Source organism: Lepidochelys olivacea (genome assembly GCF_965140295.1).
Source record: "Lepidochelys olivacea isolate rLepOli2 genome assembly, chromosome: 2".
Classification (NCBI taxonomy): Eukaryota; Metazoa; Chordata; order Testudines; family Cheloniidae; genus Lepidochelys; species Lepidochelys olivacea.
Window position 1 is genome coordinate 267,838,966 of NC_140412.1, and position 18,799 is coordinate 267,857,764.

Below are 18,799 nucleotides of genomic sequence, written 5' to 3' on the forward strand. Positions count from 1 at the left end.
CCTGTGCTAGGCAGAACCAGGACAGTGATGTTATCAGACACCTACTAATCAGAGGCTTATAAAGAAGATTAAACTGCTGAGCAGGACGGAGGTGCAGCACCCTAGTAAGAATTTTAGCATCCTCTATGTGGTGGATGGAGGGTGGAGACCGCTTTGTCGAGAGGCAGCATCCTTCTAGAATGATTCCCTTCCATCCACTTCTAGCTAATAAATTACCACAGGGGGAAATAGAATACTCACCTCACTAGATAACTGGAAAATAAACATAAGGAAGAGGATCATTCAAGAAACTGATGATGCAGCCTAATCTGTAGGATTATGTGCATCATAAAAATCTGCAGTTAAAAAGAGCCCTCTTTTCCAACCATCTCAAAGTACTTAAAGGTTAATTACAGCCCTAAGACACACTTGAACATCAGTAAGCCCTAATTGACAGGGGAAACTGACACATATATTTAAGTTACTCTGCTATAGTCCAACTGTGTCAGTGATAGGAACAGAACCAAGATTACCTGTCTCCAAGTTTTGTGCTCTGATCAGTAAATGATCAATATCATTATCATAGATTCACAGATTCCAAAATCAGAAGGCACCGCTGTGATCATCTAGTTCAGGGGTGGGCAAACTTTTTCGCCCCAACGGCCACATCTGGGTACTGAAATTGTATGGGAGGCCATAAATGCTCACGAAATTCGTGGTTGGGGTGCAGGATCTGGATGGGGGTGCGGCCAGAAATGAGGAATTCAGGGTACGGGAAGGGGTGGTTGGGTGTGGGCTCTGGGGTGGGGATGGGGATAAAGGCTTGAGGGTGCAGGAGGGTGCTGTGGGCTAGGATTGAGGGATTTGGAGGGGGATCAGGGTTGTGGCAGGGGGTCGGGGTGCAGGCTCTGGGCAGCGCCTACCTCAAGTGACTCCCAGAAGCAGCAGCATGTCCCCCCGCTCTGGCTCCTACATGGAGGCACGGCCAGGCGGCTCTGCGTGCTGCCCTGTCTGCAGGTGCCACCCTTGCAGCTCCCATTGGTCACGGTTCCCAGCCAATGGGAGCTGCAGGGGCAGTGTGCGGGGGGCAGTGTGCGGAACCCTGTGGCTGCCCCTCTGGGTAGGAGCCGGAGGGGGGACATGCCACTGCTTCTGGGAGCTGTGCGGAATGGGGCAAGCCCCCAATTGTGCTACCCAGCGGGAGCTCAACAGCCAGATTAAAACATCTGGAGGGCTGAATGGGGCTCCCAGGCCATAATTTGCCTACCCTGATCTACTCTGACCTCCTATATAACATAGGCCACACAATGCTCCCAAAATAATTCCTAGAATATTCCTAAAATAACTTCCAGGAAAATATCCAGTTATAGAATCTACCACACACCTTGGTAAACTGAAACAATGGTTACTTACTCTCTCAAAAATTTCTGCCTTATTTCCAATCTGAATTTGTCTGGCTTCAAGTTCCAGCCACAGATTGGGGATTATATCTTTCTCTGGTAGATTGAAGAGACCGTTATTAAATATTCGTTCCCCATGGAGGTACTTACAGAATGTAATCAAGTCACCCCTTCACCTTCTTTTTGTTAAGCTAAAAAAAACTGAGCTCCTTGAGTCTGTCACTGTAAGGCAGATTTTCTAATCCTTTAATCATTCTCACCGCTCTGCTCTGAACCCTCTCCCATTTATCACCACCCTTCTTGAATTGTGGACACCGAAGAAAGATAACCCTTCTATTCCTACTTGAAATTCCTGTTTATGCACTCAAGGACTGTATTAGCCCTTCTGGCTACAGCAGTGAGCTGGGAACTCATGTTTAGTTGATTATCCACCATGACACTTTTTTCAGAGTCACTTCTTCACAGGATAGATTACATAATATTGAAACTTTGCTGAGTGCTCTAAATACATCCTACAACTGTTTGCATCTTTGGTTCTACATGCCAAACTAAGCAACTGTCCAGCCTGTTAGTCACTTCCTCCCTAGAAAGCAAAAATAATAGCTTGTAATAAATATGCAATACTTTCAAAGCACACATATGACCTCTATTAAAGCCAATTAATTACTAAATTAACAGTATGAAAAACTTGGTGGTTTTAATTTGTAACATAAATCCAAAAAATCCCAATTTCACTATGCTGAAAGTTGTTTGTTGACAAGGATAGTGGTCTTTCAAGATCTCTATGCTCAAAAGGAACAGTGAGTTTCAGAAAGGGGCAATTTTATTTATTTTAAACAGGAAGGTTCTCTTTGTTTCTCTCCCTTTTGTACTTTTCACCCCACAAATCATGGCCTGTTTTTGATCTTTTCCAACTAGTACGCTTCTTTAGGCAGAGAACTCCTCGCCCTGAATGTCTGTGAAGAGACAAAAAGAAAAAGGAGTACTTGTGGCACTTTAGAGACTAACAAATTTATTAGAGCATAAGCTTTCGTGAGCTACAGCTCACTTCATTGGATGCATACCGTGTGATCATCATGAAGTGAGCTGTAGCTCATGATAGCTTATGCTCTAATAAATTTGTTAGTCTCTAAGGTGCCACAAGTCCTCCTTTTCTTTTTCCAGATACAGACAAACACTGCTGCTACTCTGAAACCTGTGAAGAGACACATTCTACTAGCACTATGGAAAATAATTCAATGATATTTTAAACAAATCAGTTCTCCTCTGTAAAGTCATCTATACATTACAATATAAACACCACAAACCAGAAATTCTAATTCTCAGATTACTGATAACACATAAATTTACAATCTGAAGAGATTGTTTTGGCCTAAAAAAATTATTCAAAAGCCCTATGTGATGGTCTTAAGATGTTGGTTACTGTACTGTCCCTTGCTTCAAGAAAGCATCCTTATGATTCTATCTAGGTTTTGATAGAACACTTATCAGGATAGTATTCAAGAATGTCACAACAACCTTATGAGATAGGAAAGTATCTGCATTTAAATTAGGTAAAATGAGGCAAATAGTGACACCAAAGCTCTCACAAGAAATCTATGGCAGAACCAGTAATTGAACCAAGATCTCCCTCTAGCTCAGTGCATTTATTACAAAGCCACACTCTTCTATTACTGAAAATTCATACTTTGTGTTCTTTTTGCCCAATGTTTTATTTTACCTGGAAATGGAAAATTAAATAAATTGGATGACTAAATTATATATGCTAGTTACTCAGAAAACCCAGCCAAAACCATTATAATACTGAAGCAATTCTACAAAAATAAGCATGAAGTGGGTTGGTTTGTTTGAAAACTTAAATCTGAAACTATGGATAAGGTACTTAAGGGAAACGCTGGTTATGACAAAGCATTTATTTATTCACTCATGTGAGAGAACGTGGCCAGAATCAGCGTTCTGAGAGCAGGATCAGTAAGGAAGCGGTGAGTTGTATGAATGCACACATCTGGTGATAGAGTTTAAAGGCGGAGCCGGTAACCTCAAGGTTATAAGTCTGACTGATAGCGGGTGGGGCGGGAAGCCGTGGAGAAGTTGGCGACGCAGATTCCCGTCTCGCAGCAGGAGATGCGGAGTTAGGCTTTGCTGTGAGCAGTTCAGGCGGCGGCGGCTTTCACGTCGCTGTGGTTGTCACAGCATCTCCTTCCCACCAGGAAGGCTTTTGCAGCGCGCACGGCAGAGAAGCGCCAAGTGACTCACAGCACTTTAAATCCACCTCAGGAAAACTCTCGCCACAGCTACGGGAGAAAAGCCCACGCGCCGGGATGACCCCGCCACTTCCCTCAGGCCCCAAGTTGCGAGAAGGGCGGGTAACTTCGTGGCTCTCAGCCCCGGTCCGGTAACTGCCCCCACCCGCCACAAAGCAGCCCCCGTTACTCACGTTGCAGGGGCCGGTACGGGACGCTCCTCCTCCGGGCTTTCGCTATCAGTCTCCCCCCCGGAACCGCAGCTAGAGCCGCCACTGCTGCTACTGTCGGTGGCGTCCGAGTCACAAGCCCCCTGGGCGGCCCGGAGCCTGGCGGTGGCGCTGGCCGCCAGCTGCCGCAGGTCAGGCCCCAGGACGCGAGGGAGGCCGGCGGGAGCCGCCCGCCCCATGTACCGCACCAGCCCGGCCAGCTGCTGCCGAACGTGCCGCTCCACCTGCCGAGCCTGCAGCGCCCGCAGCCTCCGGCACAGGCTGCGCGCCCGTCCCCACAGCGCTGCCTGGCGGCCCCGCGCCGCTGCCTCCTTGCCCGGGGGCACCTCGGAGGGCGGCTCGGGGAGCGCTGGGGCCATGGCCGCCGCCATGCGGGGGCCGAACGGGACCGAGAGCGACGCCTCACGGGGGGCCCGGGCTCTCCATAGGCGCAGCAGGTTCTGGCGGGCTCCTCTTCCCCTCCACAGCCGCCTCCCCACGGCCGAGCCCGGACAATACAGCGCCCAGGGCGCCGCCTCTGTCAGGGCGCCCAGTCAGGCCCACCACCGCGCGCACGCGCATATCCACGGCCCTCCGCCCCACGCAGGCAGACCGCTCCCCTCCCCCGCCGGCCCAGCACATGCGCACACCAACCCCATCGTCTCCACTCATGGCGCCGTCCCCACGCTTTCCACTCTACGCAAGCGCACTCGGAGACCCCGTCTTCCTCTTTTCATTGTATCTACGCCTGCACCGGGCTGTCGCCGTCAACAACTCCAGTCTCACTGAGGGGGGAGGCACCTCCACTCTGTTCTGATTGGTTCTTCTGCTACTATCTCCGCCACCCCATATACTCTCCTTCACTGGGGGAATTCTATCTCCTTCAACCACATAATGAAGGAGAAATGGACAGCTCGCTGTACCAATCGCAAGTATTATTTCCCCCCATCCCGCCAAGTAGGTACAGCCGAGGAGATATAAAGCTGGGCGGGGAACAGGGGGCGCTGACTGCCCTCCCGTGGTATCACTAACACTTGCTGGTTTCCCCAGTGGAGGGGCTACACAGCCAACCTAATTCCTCACCTCTGCAAGGAAGTCAACCAGGCCCTGGGGCTTCACCTTTGTTCCATGCCCTGAATGCAAGCAGAGCAGCAAAAAGGGATTAGCATGATTCCAGTACTTTAAGGTAGAGATGGCAAGGGGTCCAAAGAAAGCTTATGCTCAAAAAGAAAAGGAGTACTTGTGGCACCTTAGAGACTAACCAATTTATCTGAGCATAAGCTTTCGTGAGCTACAGCTATGCTCAAAGAAATTGGTTAGTCTCTAAGCTGCCACAAGTACTCCTTTTTGCGAATACAGACTAACACGGCTGCTACTCTGAAACCTGTCCTTATGCTCAAAGAAATTTGTTAGTCGCTAAGGTGCCCCAAGTACTCCTGTTCTTTTTGCGGATACAGACTAACACCGCTGCTACTCTAGAAACAGAACTGTCTCTCTAAGGGAATGTACTTAAAGCACTGTCTTACCCAAGCTGTTGTTGCTCCCACATCTTTATAGCCCCCCCATACACACTTTAAGCACTTCATGATTGTATACAAGCAAAGCAGCTAGCTTTGTGCTACAGAGACCCTGACAGTTTTTCTTCCTTCTCTATTTACAAGCAGACATAAGAGCAGGATATTGGTGTTAGAGTACCACACATTTCTCTCTGTGCTTCAAACACAAGCCCAACCTCAATCATCAACTGACTTTTTATCCAGCCAACAAACCAAACATCCAGGTTCAGCAACTACCTAGGAATACTCTCTGGGACTTGCCACCTGGGCAACTCAGAGTCGTGCACTATTTTCAGTTTCATTGTTGCCAACTCTCCCAATTTCTTTGCAACACTGGTGACTTTGGCTGGAGTCTCAATCATTCTAAAAAGCTCCAGCCCTCTCACATATTTCACTTCTATCTTGAGGAAACCCCCTTATATGGCTGCTTTCCCCACTGCCCCGCCTCTGGAGGAAGAGAAGCCATAGGGAGCCGCTGCAAGAAGCTAGTAGAGCTCCCCACCCTCCAGGAGCTGACAAGTCTCACAGGAGGGAAACTGAGAACAGTTAGAGCCCAACAGCTCAGGCTGCACCCTCCTTCCCTCCAATAGATAACAGGGCAGCTCTTCTGTTCCTCCCCTCTCCCTTCCTGCAACACTGGAGCTGGGAATGGTGAGTGAGAGAGGCGAGGAGTCCCTGGAGCTGCTCCCACCTCCAGCTTGGAAGGGGAAGAAGAAGGGGATCCTGCTGCAGGCCTCTGTACTGCCATCTCCCCTTCAAAAAAACAACACCCCAACAACCCTGGGACAGGGATGAAGAGCCCCAGGAACTGCAAGAGGAGCAGAGGGTGAGGCTGGGAGGGAAGGCAGAACTGATGCTGGAGGTTGGGAGAGGGGTCAGAACTAATAGACAACTGAGGAAGGCAGGCAAATGTGGGGGTGAGAGCTCCTCCAATGGAGATCAAAGGTTACCTTAATACGTTTGGGAGCAATGGCAACACTAATTGTCACAAATACACTTGGGGTGGGCAGTGTGAGTTCAAAAATCAAGACAAACCAAAATCAATGTTTTTAATGTATTAATTTTGCTGCCAATCTCATGATTATTTTTTTTAAACTGGGGTTGCCAATATTCAGTTTATATAAAGGCAACAGACTGGGATCACAGTAGAAAGATCAACATCCTGGAAGGCAGGTGTATGTGTGAAAGGGTTGTAGGAGATTGGTTTACTCACAGAAACAGTGCCTTTAAAAGGTCTTTTCATTGTATACATTTGATCAGGAACAGTGAGGACTTGGAGATTTGACAAACCCTAGAGCAAACATGAAAATTAAAGCCATAAACACTGAGCATAACAAAAGCTTTCCATTCATAGATCTCAAAGGCATATTACCAAGCTAGTCAAATATCCTCATTTTACCATGGGGAAGCAGCTTGTCCAAGGCGACTCAGTAAGTCAACATAGCAGCAGAACTGCAAGTAAAATTCAAGTTTGTCTCACAGACATGTATCCTTTGCATGGGACCACACACTTAGTTAAACAGATAAACAGTGTTACTCTGAACAGTTAGGTGACTAAGTTAGTTCAATAAGAGTATTAATTAGGTGCAATACAAGTAAATTAAGAAGAAAAAATTAGTCTACTAAGAAAATCGGAACAGCCATCATTTAGAAACTGACAGTCAAAAAGTCTTTAAAAAAAAAAAAAAAAAAAAAAGTCATGAGACAGCCAAAGAACACCTGCTTTTTGAAGTGGACTCTGTGACAAAGAAGAAGCAAGTTTTCCACATGCGGTCATCAGAAGCTTTTAAATTTATTTTGGGAAGGGACCACAACAATTTTATTTGACTGAAATTCTACTGGTACAAAAGTAAACTATATTACATTTTATTGGTTTAAAAGAGGCTCATGACAAACTTCCTCTACTAGCATAATGGGTTATAAAGATTATAATAACATGAGTCATATCTGATTAAATTCCTAACTGTTGTTCTTAGCCTTTCATTCTGGGAAAATATTTAGTGTTTATAATTATCTATTAACTTAAATGGATAAAAACTATTTCAATATTCGTTTTTACTGTATTTTCTAGCAAAGCTGAGGAAAGACTTCCATTACTAGCTTCTATTTTCAGGCATTTATAATTCTGAAAAGTTTCCTCTCTGGGATGATATTTGTCGTGCTTGTTTATAAAAAGAAAAAGGGGCAGAAGGAGAGAGATTTAAGAAGGTCAAAAGCTTTGTTTTCCAGAGAAACCTTAAGAGAAGCATATTTGCTTCTAGGCAAAGTTAAGTACAAAATTAATGTAAAATCTTAAATCATTTTTAATTGGGAACTAGTCTTCTTGATACAATAATCAGAAAAAAACACTTAGAGTGATTTTTTTTTTTTTTAATCACTAATAGTGTTGGCATAAGGCTATTTTATAATGAAAATACAACTGATATATTGCTATTTCTTGGAAGGCTGCAGCATTCTGCTTAAATCAGGAAACGTACAGTAACACCCTAGCACAATACACATCTTGTCATGTTTTGTTGCTTAAAGTGAAGTTCTCTCTAAAACATGAGACTAGAAATAGTGGAGTTCCAAGTTTATACTTAGTAACTTTGATGCTTTAAAGATAAGTTAAACATTACCTGCCATAATTATCCAGTACAGTAGCCGTTTTTAGTGTTTTTTGTTAGCAACTCAGTAACTAAGTTCCTTCAGAACACTTGGATGTGCGAACTGTGCCTGGTGATTTTTACAGCTTTTAATTTAACAATTTGTTCCAGCATCAACTCTTCTGGCAGCAATCTTTGATAATACCTCATCTATATTATCTACTCTCTTTCGGTATCTCCTTCATCTTCTCTGCCATCAAGAATGATGCTGAGAAGCTAAATAAATGATTTCTGTGAAATTTGTTTATCTTCATTATTTGCTCCCTTTAATTCCTGGTGATCCCGCACACTCAATTTTTTTCCAGGCTTTCTGGTGATCAATTTTAAAAAATTTCTTGTTTTTATACCTTAGCTATTTGCTCTTCAAATTTCACCTTAGACTTCCTAATTTCTGTCTTCAGCATTGCCTGCTAATTTATGCTCCTTTTTATTAGTTTCACTACAATTAGATTTCCAAATTCTGAAAGATTTTGGCTGAGTTTGAATAACCTCTTGAACATTGTAATTTACCCATACTGGTTTACTTCTTGCTTTTTTGCTTCCTTTTTGTTCAGAGGCATGCATGTTTTCTCAGAGTATTGTTTCCTTATATAGCAAACATCCGTGCCAAATCTAAGGCATTTGTTTTCTTTACTTTTGACTCCATGGCCTTTTTGGCTAGATTCCTTATTTTATTGAAGTCTCCCTTTTTAAACTTATCTTTCTTCTCCCTAGTCAGTGACATGTAAATTTCACTACTTTATGGTCACTATTATTTAGGGGCTCAGCTATTGTTAATTCAAGCACCTCAAAAACTACAATAAGATTTTCAAATTAATCCTCAAACTCAAAATATACAGTTTAGAGAGAACTTTATTAACCCTGTTAGAATGACAGGTTTCAGAGTAACAGCCGTGTTAGTCTGTATTCGCAAAAAGAAAAGGAGTACTTGTGGTTAGTCTCTAAGGTGCCACAAGTACTCCTTTTCTTCCTGTTAGAATGGAAACTCTGGAGGAACCTGGATTATGGTGGAGAAACTGTGCCAGCATAACAAATTTTATTTTAACTGTGTGACCTCAGTTGCCACTCCATCCAGGACATCTCTAGTGGCTGTAAGAGTTTCTATTGAAATTATTTCATTGTTAAGTTTAAATATCTAGTCTAGAATTATAAAGAAAGTCACCTGAATGACCAGATATAGGACCACATGGCAGTCTGCTGAAAGACAGCCTGACATAATAGTGTTGAAACCCTAATTATATAAATTGTTCTACATGTGAAGACTCCGATGCTGCACCTAAAGCAGTTTGCAGGGTCAGGGCCTAATAGCATCAATTGCTCTCATTTGTCTCAATGGTTGAAAAATCTGAAGCCTAATGATGATCGGTAAGGCTACGATTTAGTCACGGAGGTCACGGCAGTCACGGATTCTGTGACTTTACTGGACCTCTGTGACTTCTTCAGCTTCAGCTGAAGCAAGGGCTGGAGCCAGGGATATGCTCTGCACATAGCCCTGTGGCTTGTGGTGGGGGCCGCCTCTAGGGCCGTGTGCCCCCACCCCATGGCCATGTACTCCTACCCTGTGGCTGTGCATTTCTGCCAGGAGACTTGTACAGTTAATTTCAGTAAAAGTCACAGGTCATGGGCTCCGTGAATTTTTGTTTGTTGTCCGTGACCTGTCCATGATTTTTTTACTAAAAATGACAAAATCTTAGCCTTAATGATTGGAGGTGAAAGAGGAGAAGCCACCAAAAAGGGCAAGGAAAGTGAGATATAAGCAGTGTTCTACCATTCTTCCCCCCGCACACACACCCCCACACCCAAAACACACTTCACTGCCTATAGCCACTGAAGACCTAAAATTGAAGATTTTTTTAGACAAATCTAATTTATTTTCACTACTTATGTTGTGTTTGGAACTTGATTCATTATGGATAGATTCAGTTTCATGTTTATGACTTTGGGGGTTGTTGTTTTTTTCCTTAGGTAAGTGTGTTGAAGATACATAGACATAAGTGTTTCTTACTCGAGCCCAGTACTGAAATTTTGGGAATAGAAGTTGATTGTTGGTGATCGTTAGCACCAGTTAAAAAAAAAATAATCAAAAAGATGATCCGCTTTGTGCTCATTTTGCAGTTACAAGGAAAAAGAAGCAGTGAGCTGCATTTAGACTTCAGGTCATACTTTGGTACCTCTGAATTACTCCTTAGAAATTAACAATGCTTGGAAACGGAATATTGAAAGCCTGCAAGATATTTTAAAGGAAGCTTGGGCAAATATTGTACTCTGTAGCCAGCATGTTTCAAGGAAACAGAGAAGCACTGGTCACTGAACATGCCTAATGTTTAAAATAATGGCACCTTCCCTATTATACCCTCTTTGTTAATAAGCAGTAAAACTCCCCTTCCTACACCACTCCAAACCAGTAACTTTTCTTAAGTTTACTTCAAACAGTCTATTTTACCCTCAAAATCCTGAGCATTCAGACATCAAACCCAAAGGATAGGTGCTCACTCTTCATTAACATTATTCCTTCATATACAGCCCATCTGTAGAGGTCTCAGAGGGATAAATGTTGCCTAATTCAATATTTTTGGCTGCCGTCCCCCAGTCTCCAGACCTAACCAAACCTGGTTCAATCATTTTTCTCATAATTATTCAAGAGCTGGAATAAGTGTAAAGTGGGCTATATTTGAAGCTCCCTACTAATCAGATAGAGGAACAAATGAAAGTGCAATACCAAAAAGCCACAAAGTCTTTCTTCCCACCCCATACATTGTACTCCTGCCATCTCTGTTCATTCTGGATGCATTCTAAAGTCAGAATTGCCTGATTTTACCACGGTTGTGAGTGAAGTTGGATGAAAGTTATGGGAGATAAGAATCATAGAATATTAGGGTTTGAAGAAACCTCAGGAGGTCATCTAGTCCAATCCCCTGCTCAAAGCAGGACCAACACCCACTAAATCATCCCAGCCAGGGCTTTGTCACGCCGGGCCTTAAAAACCTCTAAGGATGGAGATTCTACCACCTCTCTAGAGTAACCCATTCCAGTGCTTCACCACCCTCCTAGTGAAATGGTGTTTCCTAATATCCAACCTAGACCTCCCCCACTGCAACTTGAGACCATTGTTTCTTGTTCTGTCATCTGCCACCACTGAGAACAGCCTAGCTCCATCCTCTTTGAAACCCCCCTTCAGGTAGTTGAAGGCTGCTATCAAATCCCCCCTCACTCTTCTCTTCCGCAGACTAAATAACCCCAGTTCCCTCAGCCTCTCCTCGTAAGGCATGTGCCCCAGCCCCCTAATCCTTTACGTTGCCCTCCACTGGACTCTCTCCAATTTGTCCACATCCCTTCTGAAGAGGGGGGACTAAAACTGGACACAATACTCCAGGTGTGGCCTCACCAGTGCCAACTAAAGGGGAATAATCACTTCCCTCGATCTGCTGGCAATGTTCCTACTAATACAGCCCAATATGCCGTTGGCCTTCTTGGCAACAAGGACACAGTGCTGACTCATATCCAGCTTCTCATCCACTGTAATCCCCAGGTTCTTTTCAGCAGAATTGCTGCTTAGCCAGTAGTCAGCCAGATGCCAGTAGTCAGACATTTCTTACCTTCAGGTGACTCCCTTGCATGTCCCATTGCATTTTGTTCCACTCATTTTCTGTCTGACTGGGAGAAGCAAAGCTCTGCACTGTAAGCCACAGCAAAAAGTTTGGAACTGGAATACGTTTTTCAAGTTTAGCATTTAACCTGGAAGGGAAAAATTAAAAAAATAAGAAAACAAGCATTTGTTTTCTGATGCAGTTTTAATTATGTGGACAAAAAAGGAATTTTACAAATGTAATGGAGAAACCAATTACTTTTTAAAAAAAGTATACATACGTATGGATAGAAAGAAGGAGCTCTCCCTAATAACCTTTAGTCTAGTAGTTAGGCTACTCATCCAGGATGTAGAAGACCCCAGTTCAATTAGCCCCTCTGCCTGATGAGAAGGAATTTGAACAGAAGTTTCCCATGAGTGTCCTAACCACCAGATTATTGTGTGATCCTCACTCTCACCCAATATTTGTTAAATCTATTCCACTTTAATTATTAGAGACCCACATCAGAATATCCTATAGTCCAATAGTTAAAGATCACCTGAGATGGAGAACCCCTGTTCTGATCCCTTCTCATCATGCAGAGAAGGGAATTTAACCAGGATCTGCCACTTCCCATGTGAGCACCCTAATGCCTCAGCTGAAAATTATGAGGGAGCAGCCCTGCTCCTCCTATACCAGCTGTTTTGTGTGGAGTTAAGCAGCCTCTGAGTATGCCCATTTGAACATGCCCCACAGGCAAGATAGATGGGGGGAAACACCTATCTTCCCCTGGTTTGAGGATCCCACCAGGACTTAGGTGTGAGATAGGCATCAGGACACCAAGAGAGAGACAGCAGTGGGTATGCCCAAAAGCAGAAACTTAGTTGCCTAAGGACTGCCTCTGCTCACAGGAGTAGCAGGTTGGTAGTCATAATGGGCCTAGCTTCTGAGGTGTGCAGAGCACTTATTTGATAGGTACTTCATAAGAATGCATCCAGTGTTAAACATTGACAAGAGATTGTCTGAAATCAGCTTTGCAGTTTGTTACATACAAAGACAGAAGGTTAAATAATGACCTACTTGCCAGGGGCAGTACTTAGCTTAAATCTTAATATATCTGTTCTACATAAATTGAACAATACAGTAGTATAAAACATAAAATTTCTGAGACTGGTATGGGGACATTTGGTGCTTTCACAGAATATGAAATTGTACTATGCCTTTCATAATGACCATAACCCAAGACAGATGTGAACTTCAGATTAAAAGAGTTTATCACATATGTGACCATAGGTGTCACATGAGCATATCGATTTCACCCTTGCCTCTCTCTACTGCCAACACTTTCCTGTTATATCATTGCCTCCTGCTGTATGGACTTTATTTTCTAAGACACCAGGCCCATGTACAGCACTATATAACTAACCTAAATATACTGCTTAACGTGGCCAGCCATTTCATTATTGAAAAAAAATAGAACTATTGATCTCCAGTGTTTAAAGTGAGAACTACACACACACACGAAGTCTTGCTGTGTTTCACTTCCTCCCACAAAATCCAAGTCTTGTTTTCTAGAACTAATCTCTGCTCTAAGAAAATAAAATAAAAGCCATAAGTCACTTACACCTATGCATTTCATTCTGAATTATCTTCAATGCCTACAGCTTAGTGTCAGGACTTCACTGATGGAGCTCCTTAGGATCTAAACAACTCCCAGTCAGACCCCCTGTTTAGGCAATTCCCATTCATCTTAGCTGAGGCTCTTTGCTGGAAGGCAAACAGGAGGAAGCTCCTTTTGTGCCTCTTACGGCCCCAGGAGCCCAGTCTCCAGCACTGTCAAGACAGTGTATTTCACTGGCACTGAACTCACTCAAAAAAATAAAAAAATCAAATAGCAGCTACCTCTCGTGCAATGAAAAGGAAAGGAGAGACAGATTCGTGCACAAACTTCCCAAGGGCAGGAGACAAATTCAATCCCCTCCCTGTAAAAGGCTGCTGAAGAGCGAGACCAAAAGCTGCCCCACGGATATGTGGTGGTGGCCTATGCGTGTGAGACGCTGCCATACCCCCTTCACTCCCACCTCCCCCCAGGCCCCAGCAGCTAACACAGGGAAGAGCTGAACTAAGGATGGGAAGGTGAAGAGGAGAAGGGCCAAGGCCAGCGCGGTGGCGGGAAGCGGGGCGTCCGCGGAGAAGACGGGGGCGCGGCGGCGGGGGGACCTGAGGCGAGGCCGGGGGCGCGGCGGCGGGGGGACCTGAGGCGAGGCCGGGGGCGCGGCGGCGGGGGGACCTGAGGCGAGGCGGCGGGGGGACCTGAGGCGAGGCCGGCGGCGGGGGACCTGAGGCGAGGCCGGCGGCGGGGGACGGGGGGGCGGCGGCGGGGGGACCTGAGGCGAGGCCGGGGGACGGGGGGGCGGCGGCGGGGGGACCTGAGGCGAGGGCGGGGGACGGGGGCGCGGCGGCGGGGGGACCTGAGGCTAGGCCGGGGGGCGGCGGGACCTGAGGCTAGGCCGGGGGGCGGCGGGACCTGAGGCGAGGCGGGGGATGGGGGGGCGGCGGGACCTGAGGCGAGGCCGGGGGCGGCGGCGGGGGACCTGAGGCGAGGCCGGGGGCGGGAGACGGGGGGGCGGCGGCGGGGGACCTGAGGCGAGGCCGGGGGCGGGAGACGGGGGGGCGGCGGCGGGGGACCTGAGGCGAGGCCGGGGGCGGGAGACGGGGGGGCGGCGGCGGGGGACCTGAGGCGAGGCCGGGGGCGGGAGACGGGGGGGCGGCGGCGGGGGACCTGAGGCGAGGCCCGGGGCGGGAGACGGGGGACCTGAGGCGAGGCCGGGGGCGGGAGACGGGGGGACGGCGGCGGGGGCCCTGAGGCGAAGCCGGCGGCGGGGCGGCCGGTTGGGAGTGACGCAGGACTGGGCGTGAGGCGAAGGAACAGTCTGAGGCAGGGTACGGGACTTAGCGCGCCCGACAGCAGGGCCAGAACCTCGCACCTCTCCGCCTCGCTTACCTGAGCGCCGACGAACCTCCTGGTACGGCCACCGTCCACTGCCAACCCGGCCTCTAGCCCTGCCCTACTTCTCTCCTATTGGCCCGAACTGTTGCCATGGGGATAGCTCCCACCCGCCGCTCCTGGGTCGTAGCGGCCAAGGTGGCAGGTTTCATTTCCGGTGCGCACACCGGAAGCGGATTGCAGAGGCTCTCGGGAGTTGTAGTTTCGGCTGTCGCGGACCGGCGCTAGAGAGTTGTGAGGAGGTCGGTGTCGGGGACCTGGGACCTGCATCTCTCCATCCGTGGGAGGCTCCGAGCCGCCGTGTGCGTCGCGGGCGGCTGGCGGCATCTGCGCGTGTGCGCGGCGCGGGCAGGAGGGGCTCCGCGCCGGGGAGCCGGTGCGGGGGGGCGGTGCGTTGTGCCGAAGGGGAGGCTCGGCGCCTCTGGGCGCGGCGGGGATGGGGCGGCCCCGTGTGCGGCGGGGAGGCGCTGAGCCTGCAGGCGGGGGCGAGGTGTGTGTGTTGTGGGGATGGGGGGGCCAAGGGGAGTCGGTGGGAGGCGTTGGGGTGTCTGCGCATGGGGATGGGGGGCAAGGGGAGCCGGGGGGGGGGAAGGTGTCTGAGCCTCGGGATGGGGGGGCAAGGGGAGCTGGGAGTGGGGGAGATGGGGTAAGGGGAGCCAGTGTGAGGTGTGGGGGTGTCTGAGCCTCCGTATGGGGGGGGCAAGGGGAGCTGGGGTGACGGGGGGGTGTCTGAGCCTCTGTATGGGGGGGCAAGGGGAGCCGCGGTGATATGGGGGGGAGTGCGTCTGAGCCTCCGTATAGTGGGGGAAGGGGAGCAAGGGGGTGTGTGTCTGAGCCTCCATATGGGGGGGATAAGGGGAGCCGGGGTGATGTGAGGGTGCCTGAGCGTCTGTTTCCGGGGGGGCAAGGGGAGCTGGAGTGGGATTGGGGGGGGAAGGGGAGCCTGTGTGAGATTGGGAAGCTTTCAGAGATGTGGATTTTAACAGCTGAGTTCCAGAGGCAGCTGTTCACTTCTGGGAATCTCCAGAGGAGAGCCCTGGTTTGATAGAGCTGGGGAAGTTTCTCAAGCCTGGTGTCTCCTTCTTGCAGGGGGAATAATGTTGTGGGGAATGGATGAGGTGAGAAGGTTCCAAGATGGGTATCTGGAATTGGAAGCAAAACTGGCAAACAAAGCTGCCAGCTGATTCCTTTTTCCTGCAACCCCACTGGTCCTCAGCCCTGCTGTAGAGCCCAGTTCCTTGACTCCACATGCAGCCCATCTGCCTGGTGCTATGTCTCTGGGCTCCCCATTGGGCCCACAGACCTGGATTTTGCAGTGGGACTGGGCTGGGTGTGCAGCAGGTGCCAGGGACCTTTGGAACTCCTTCTGCCAATGCTATCCCAAGCTGCCTACCAGCATCAGTGACCCTCCACAGCCTCACTAAACTTAGCAGCAGAAATCCCAAGAAGGCAGTGATGGAGAACAGAAATCTTCTCTAAAGAACCAGTGATCCATCAGCCTCTGTGGTAGAAATTAAAAACAGTTCTTCGAGCATTGCCTGCATGGATCCCTGTTTTAGGTGAGGAGCAAGCCTTGGGAATTTTGGAATAGCAATGTTGGAGAGGCGGGGGGGGGGGGGGGGCTGCCTGAACCTCCTGCCAGTGTCCTTTTGACCTCCCCTACACTCAACGATATACAAAGGGATGTGAATGTGGCTTAGTTTTTTCTGACTGCTATAGGCAGTGAGCAAGAGCTCTGTGGTGTAGGTTGCTTCCTTGTGTGGCCTGTTTTGGGGAAACAGCTTTTTCTATATATATAAATATAGATTTATTTATAGCTAGGAATAGTTACTGGAGATGGCCAAAAATCCTAATGCTCTGTTGAGCATTATGTTTCTGGGCTGCTCTCATGTTGTTGAGGGCCTATCTAAAAATTACTAAAGTCAAGTTTGCTGGCTTCTATCTGTGTCCCTGCTGTAATTGTATTAAGTCTGTCATCAGCTAACATATTTGGTTCCTGTTCTTCTTCAGTGTGAGCATGTCTCATTCTGCTTAGTCAGGTTCTAATGCTGGGCCTGGAAATGCTTCAGCACCCAGAAACTTGGCTTGGTCATCTTATGTTGTTGATTCTAAATGTCCCATTGAACTGCCTGTTAGAAGTCCCATAGCTTCATGGTTCCATTCTCCCTAAACCCAGTGTCATGTCAAAAAGAGAGATAAACTCCCACCTCTAGCTCAGCATCAAGTCTTAACAGCAAACTTCTTGAGTCTTTGAAACACTCCATCTCTCATTATCATTCTTTTCCTTCAGCAGCAAAGATGAAAAGAAGCCATGAGGCCACCATAATTGCGGGTCTTCCTTGGTGTCAGTGTCTTCAGCAATGTCTGGTGGCAACATTGAGTGTCTTGGGATCTTCCATCTTGGTTTTGGGTGCTGTGGTATCATTGATGGTTTCTGGTTCGAGATCCTCTGTGTTAGGGATCTTGGCATTGGACCCTCCAGTTCTGGTGCTGAATCTAGCTGATGAATATTGGTTCCAGGTGCCTCAATGCTGAGTACATCTATCCAGGCTGTTGCCTCTGTGCTGCTCTTGGATACCCAGCTGCTGGGTGGTTAGATCCAGGCTGTGACTGCTCCCAAAGCTTTCTATGTCATTCAGAGGAAACTTAGCCCAATGGAGGGAACACTGGACTATGAGCTCTGGCTCTGACACACTATGTAAACTTGAGAAAATCACTTAACCTCTCCGTCTGTGTCCTTGTTCGCCTCCCACCCTTAATCTTTCTTATCTGTTTAGACAGTCCCTGCCCCAAAGGGCTTACAATCTATTACTATGCGTTTGACCAGTGTCTGGGATAATGGGGGGGTGCAGGCATCTCATTTGGGGATCTCTAAGTGCTACTGTAATACAAATAATAATAACTTGACATTGGTGGTGTTCGTGAACTGAGCTAATCTGTTGCTGAATCTCTTTAGATCTCTGTGTTCGCTGGCTCTGATATCTCCTTCCTTGGTGCTGAATAGTGACGCATCCCCTCTTTCTCCTTTCCATGTTTCCTCTGTGCACTGTCCTGGTGGACTTGGTCTTCAGAGCCAGGAACTATCAGAGTCAACCTTACTGTCATCATTGATGAGGTCATAGATCCACTCTTGGATCTCCTGATTTCAGAATTCTTCTGACCGTCCTAGTTAAGATGAGGCCTCTCTGGTTCTCTCTGAATTCATGGTCCTCCTGGAATGAATCTCACCTATTCTATACACCAAAGGCACATTAGCCCTATTGGGCTACGTAGGTTCAATTTCTTATATTACTTACATGAGACGTCATCGTGCAAGATCTTTCACTGAAGATTTAGTCTACATGCAAGTAACTGATGTCTCAATCTTTGTCATATTTAAAGGAATGGAAGGAAGGAAGATGCCACGGATATGCCTGTTCCAAGATGTCCTCATCAAAGCCATATGCTTCTGTGACACCATTAGCGGTCACTCCCCAATAACTTTAAAGTTTTCAAGGGCTGGCTATTTTGTATCATATTGGGATAAAATGAGAGGTCAGTCCATTCCCACTCATAGATTGTCAAAGTAGATTAGACTCAACATCCACACTTGCCATGAATTAATAGAGATACCAATATCAGCAGACATGAAGGCATTTTGTACCAAGTCTACGATGACCATTACTCCAAGTCTCAGGAATGTTCATCCCCAGAGAGGTATACTAAACTGCTACCTAGAGTTCCATCCATGAATGATGTTATGATATTCATGCTGAATTACTACCAGGACTTCGCTTGTAGGTTGGATCATCCAATTTGGAGCATCCTGGAATCCTTAGTTGAGCAAGATTCTCCAGCTTTATCTCTTTGGGTCTGGGGACTGCTTGTTAATCACCTACAGTGGGTTTTCATGCAGGCAATGCTGAAAGAAATATGTAAATATTTTTCTATAGCAATTGTTACTGTTGTTCTTTGAGGATGACAGTGTGGATCCATCCAAGCAATCTGCCGTTATGTATCATTGGGCTAGGAGGGAGTCCAACCTCAACAAGTACAGCTATTGAAAATACCACGTTCATGCCCACTGTATACTCATCAGTCACCTACAGTATGGATCCATGCAGGCAATCCTCTTGAGGGATCATGTTTGTCTATTTCACTATTTTTGAAATAGACAATTAAAAATACAAAGTTATTTGGCTTCTTCACTACAAA

General features: G+C 47.2%; 2 protein-coding genes across 8 annotated transcripts in view; one reads left to right on the top strand and one right to left on the bottom strand.

The window, feature by feature from the left end:
• Window positions 1-14,666, bottom strand: part of LOC311515705 (KAT8 regulatory NSL complex subunit 1-like) — a 151,527-nt gene extending 136,861 nt beyond the window's left edge. For 2 of the 4 annotated variants that reach the window (XM_084618955.1, XM_084618954.1), the window contains exons 1-2: window positions 14,603-14,666; window positions 11,629-11,767 (exon numbers count right to left, since the gene is read on the bottom strand). Coding sequence is in view for 2 of the 4 variants with exons in the window: in XM_084618953.1 (XP_084475079.1) it covers window positions 3,817-4,223 (407 nt within the window). In the remaining 2 variants the exon portion in view is untranslated. Of the gene's footprint in view, window positions 1-3,816; window positions 4,357-11,628; window positions 11,768-14,602 lie in introns of those variants that run through there. The other 2 variants (XM_084618953.1, XM_084618952.1) reach the window with 2 other exon arrangements.
• Window positions 14,667-14,787: 121 nt separating this feature from the next.
• The window catches only part of DHX30 (DExH-box helicase 30), a gene marked incomplete at its 5' end in the record, with an annotated part of 40,929 nt that continues 36,917 nt past the window's right edge, over window positions 14,788-18,799 (top strand). Inside the window, one exon of one of the 4 annotated variants that reach the window (XM_084618946.1) lies at window positions 14,788-14,847. Coding sequence is in view for 1 of the 4 variants with exons in the window: in XM_084618945.1 (XP_084475071.1) it covers window positions 15,042-15,095 (54 nt within the window). Of the gene's footprint in view, window positions 14,908-14,983; window positions 14,995-15,017; window positions 15,096-18,799 lie in introns of those variants that run through there. The other 3 variants (XM_084618947.1, XM_084618948.1, XM_084618945.1) reach the window with 3 other exon arrangements.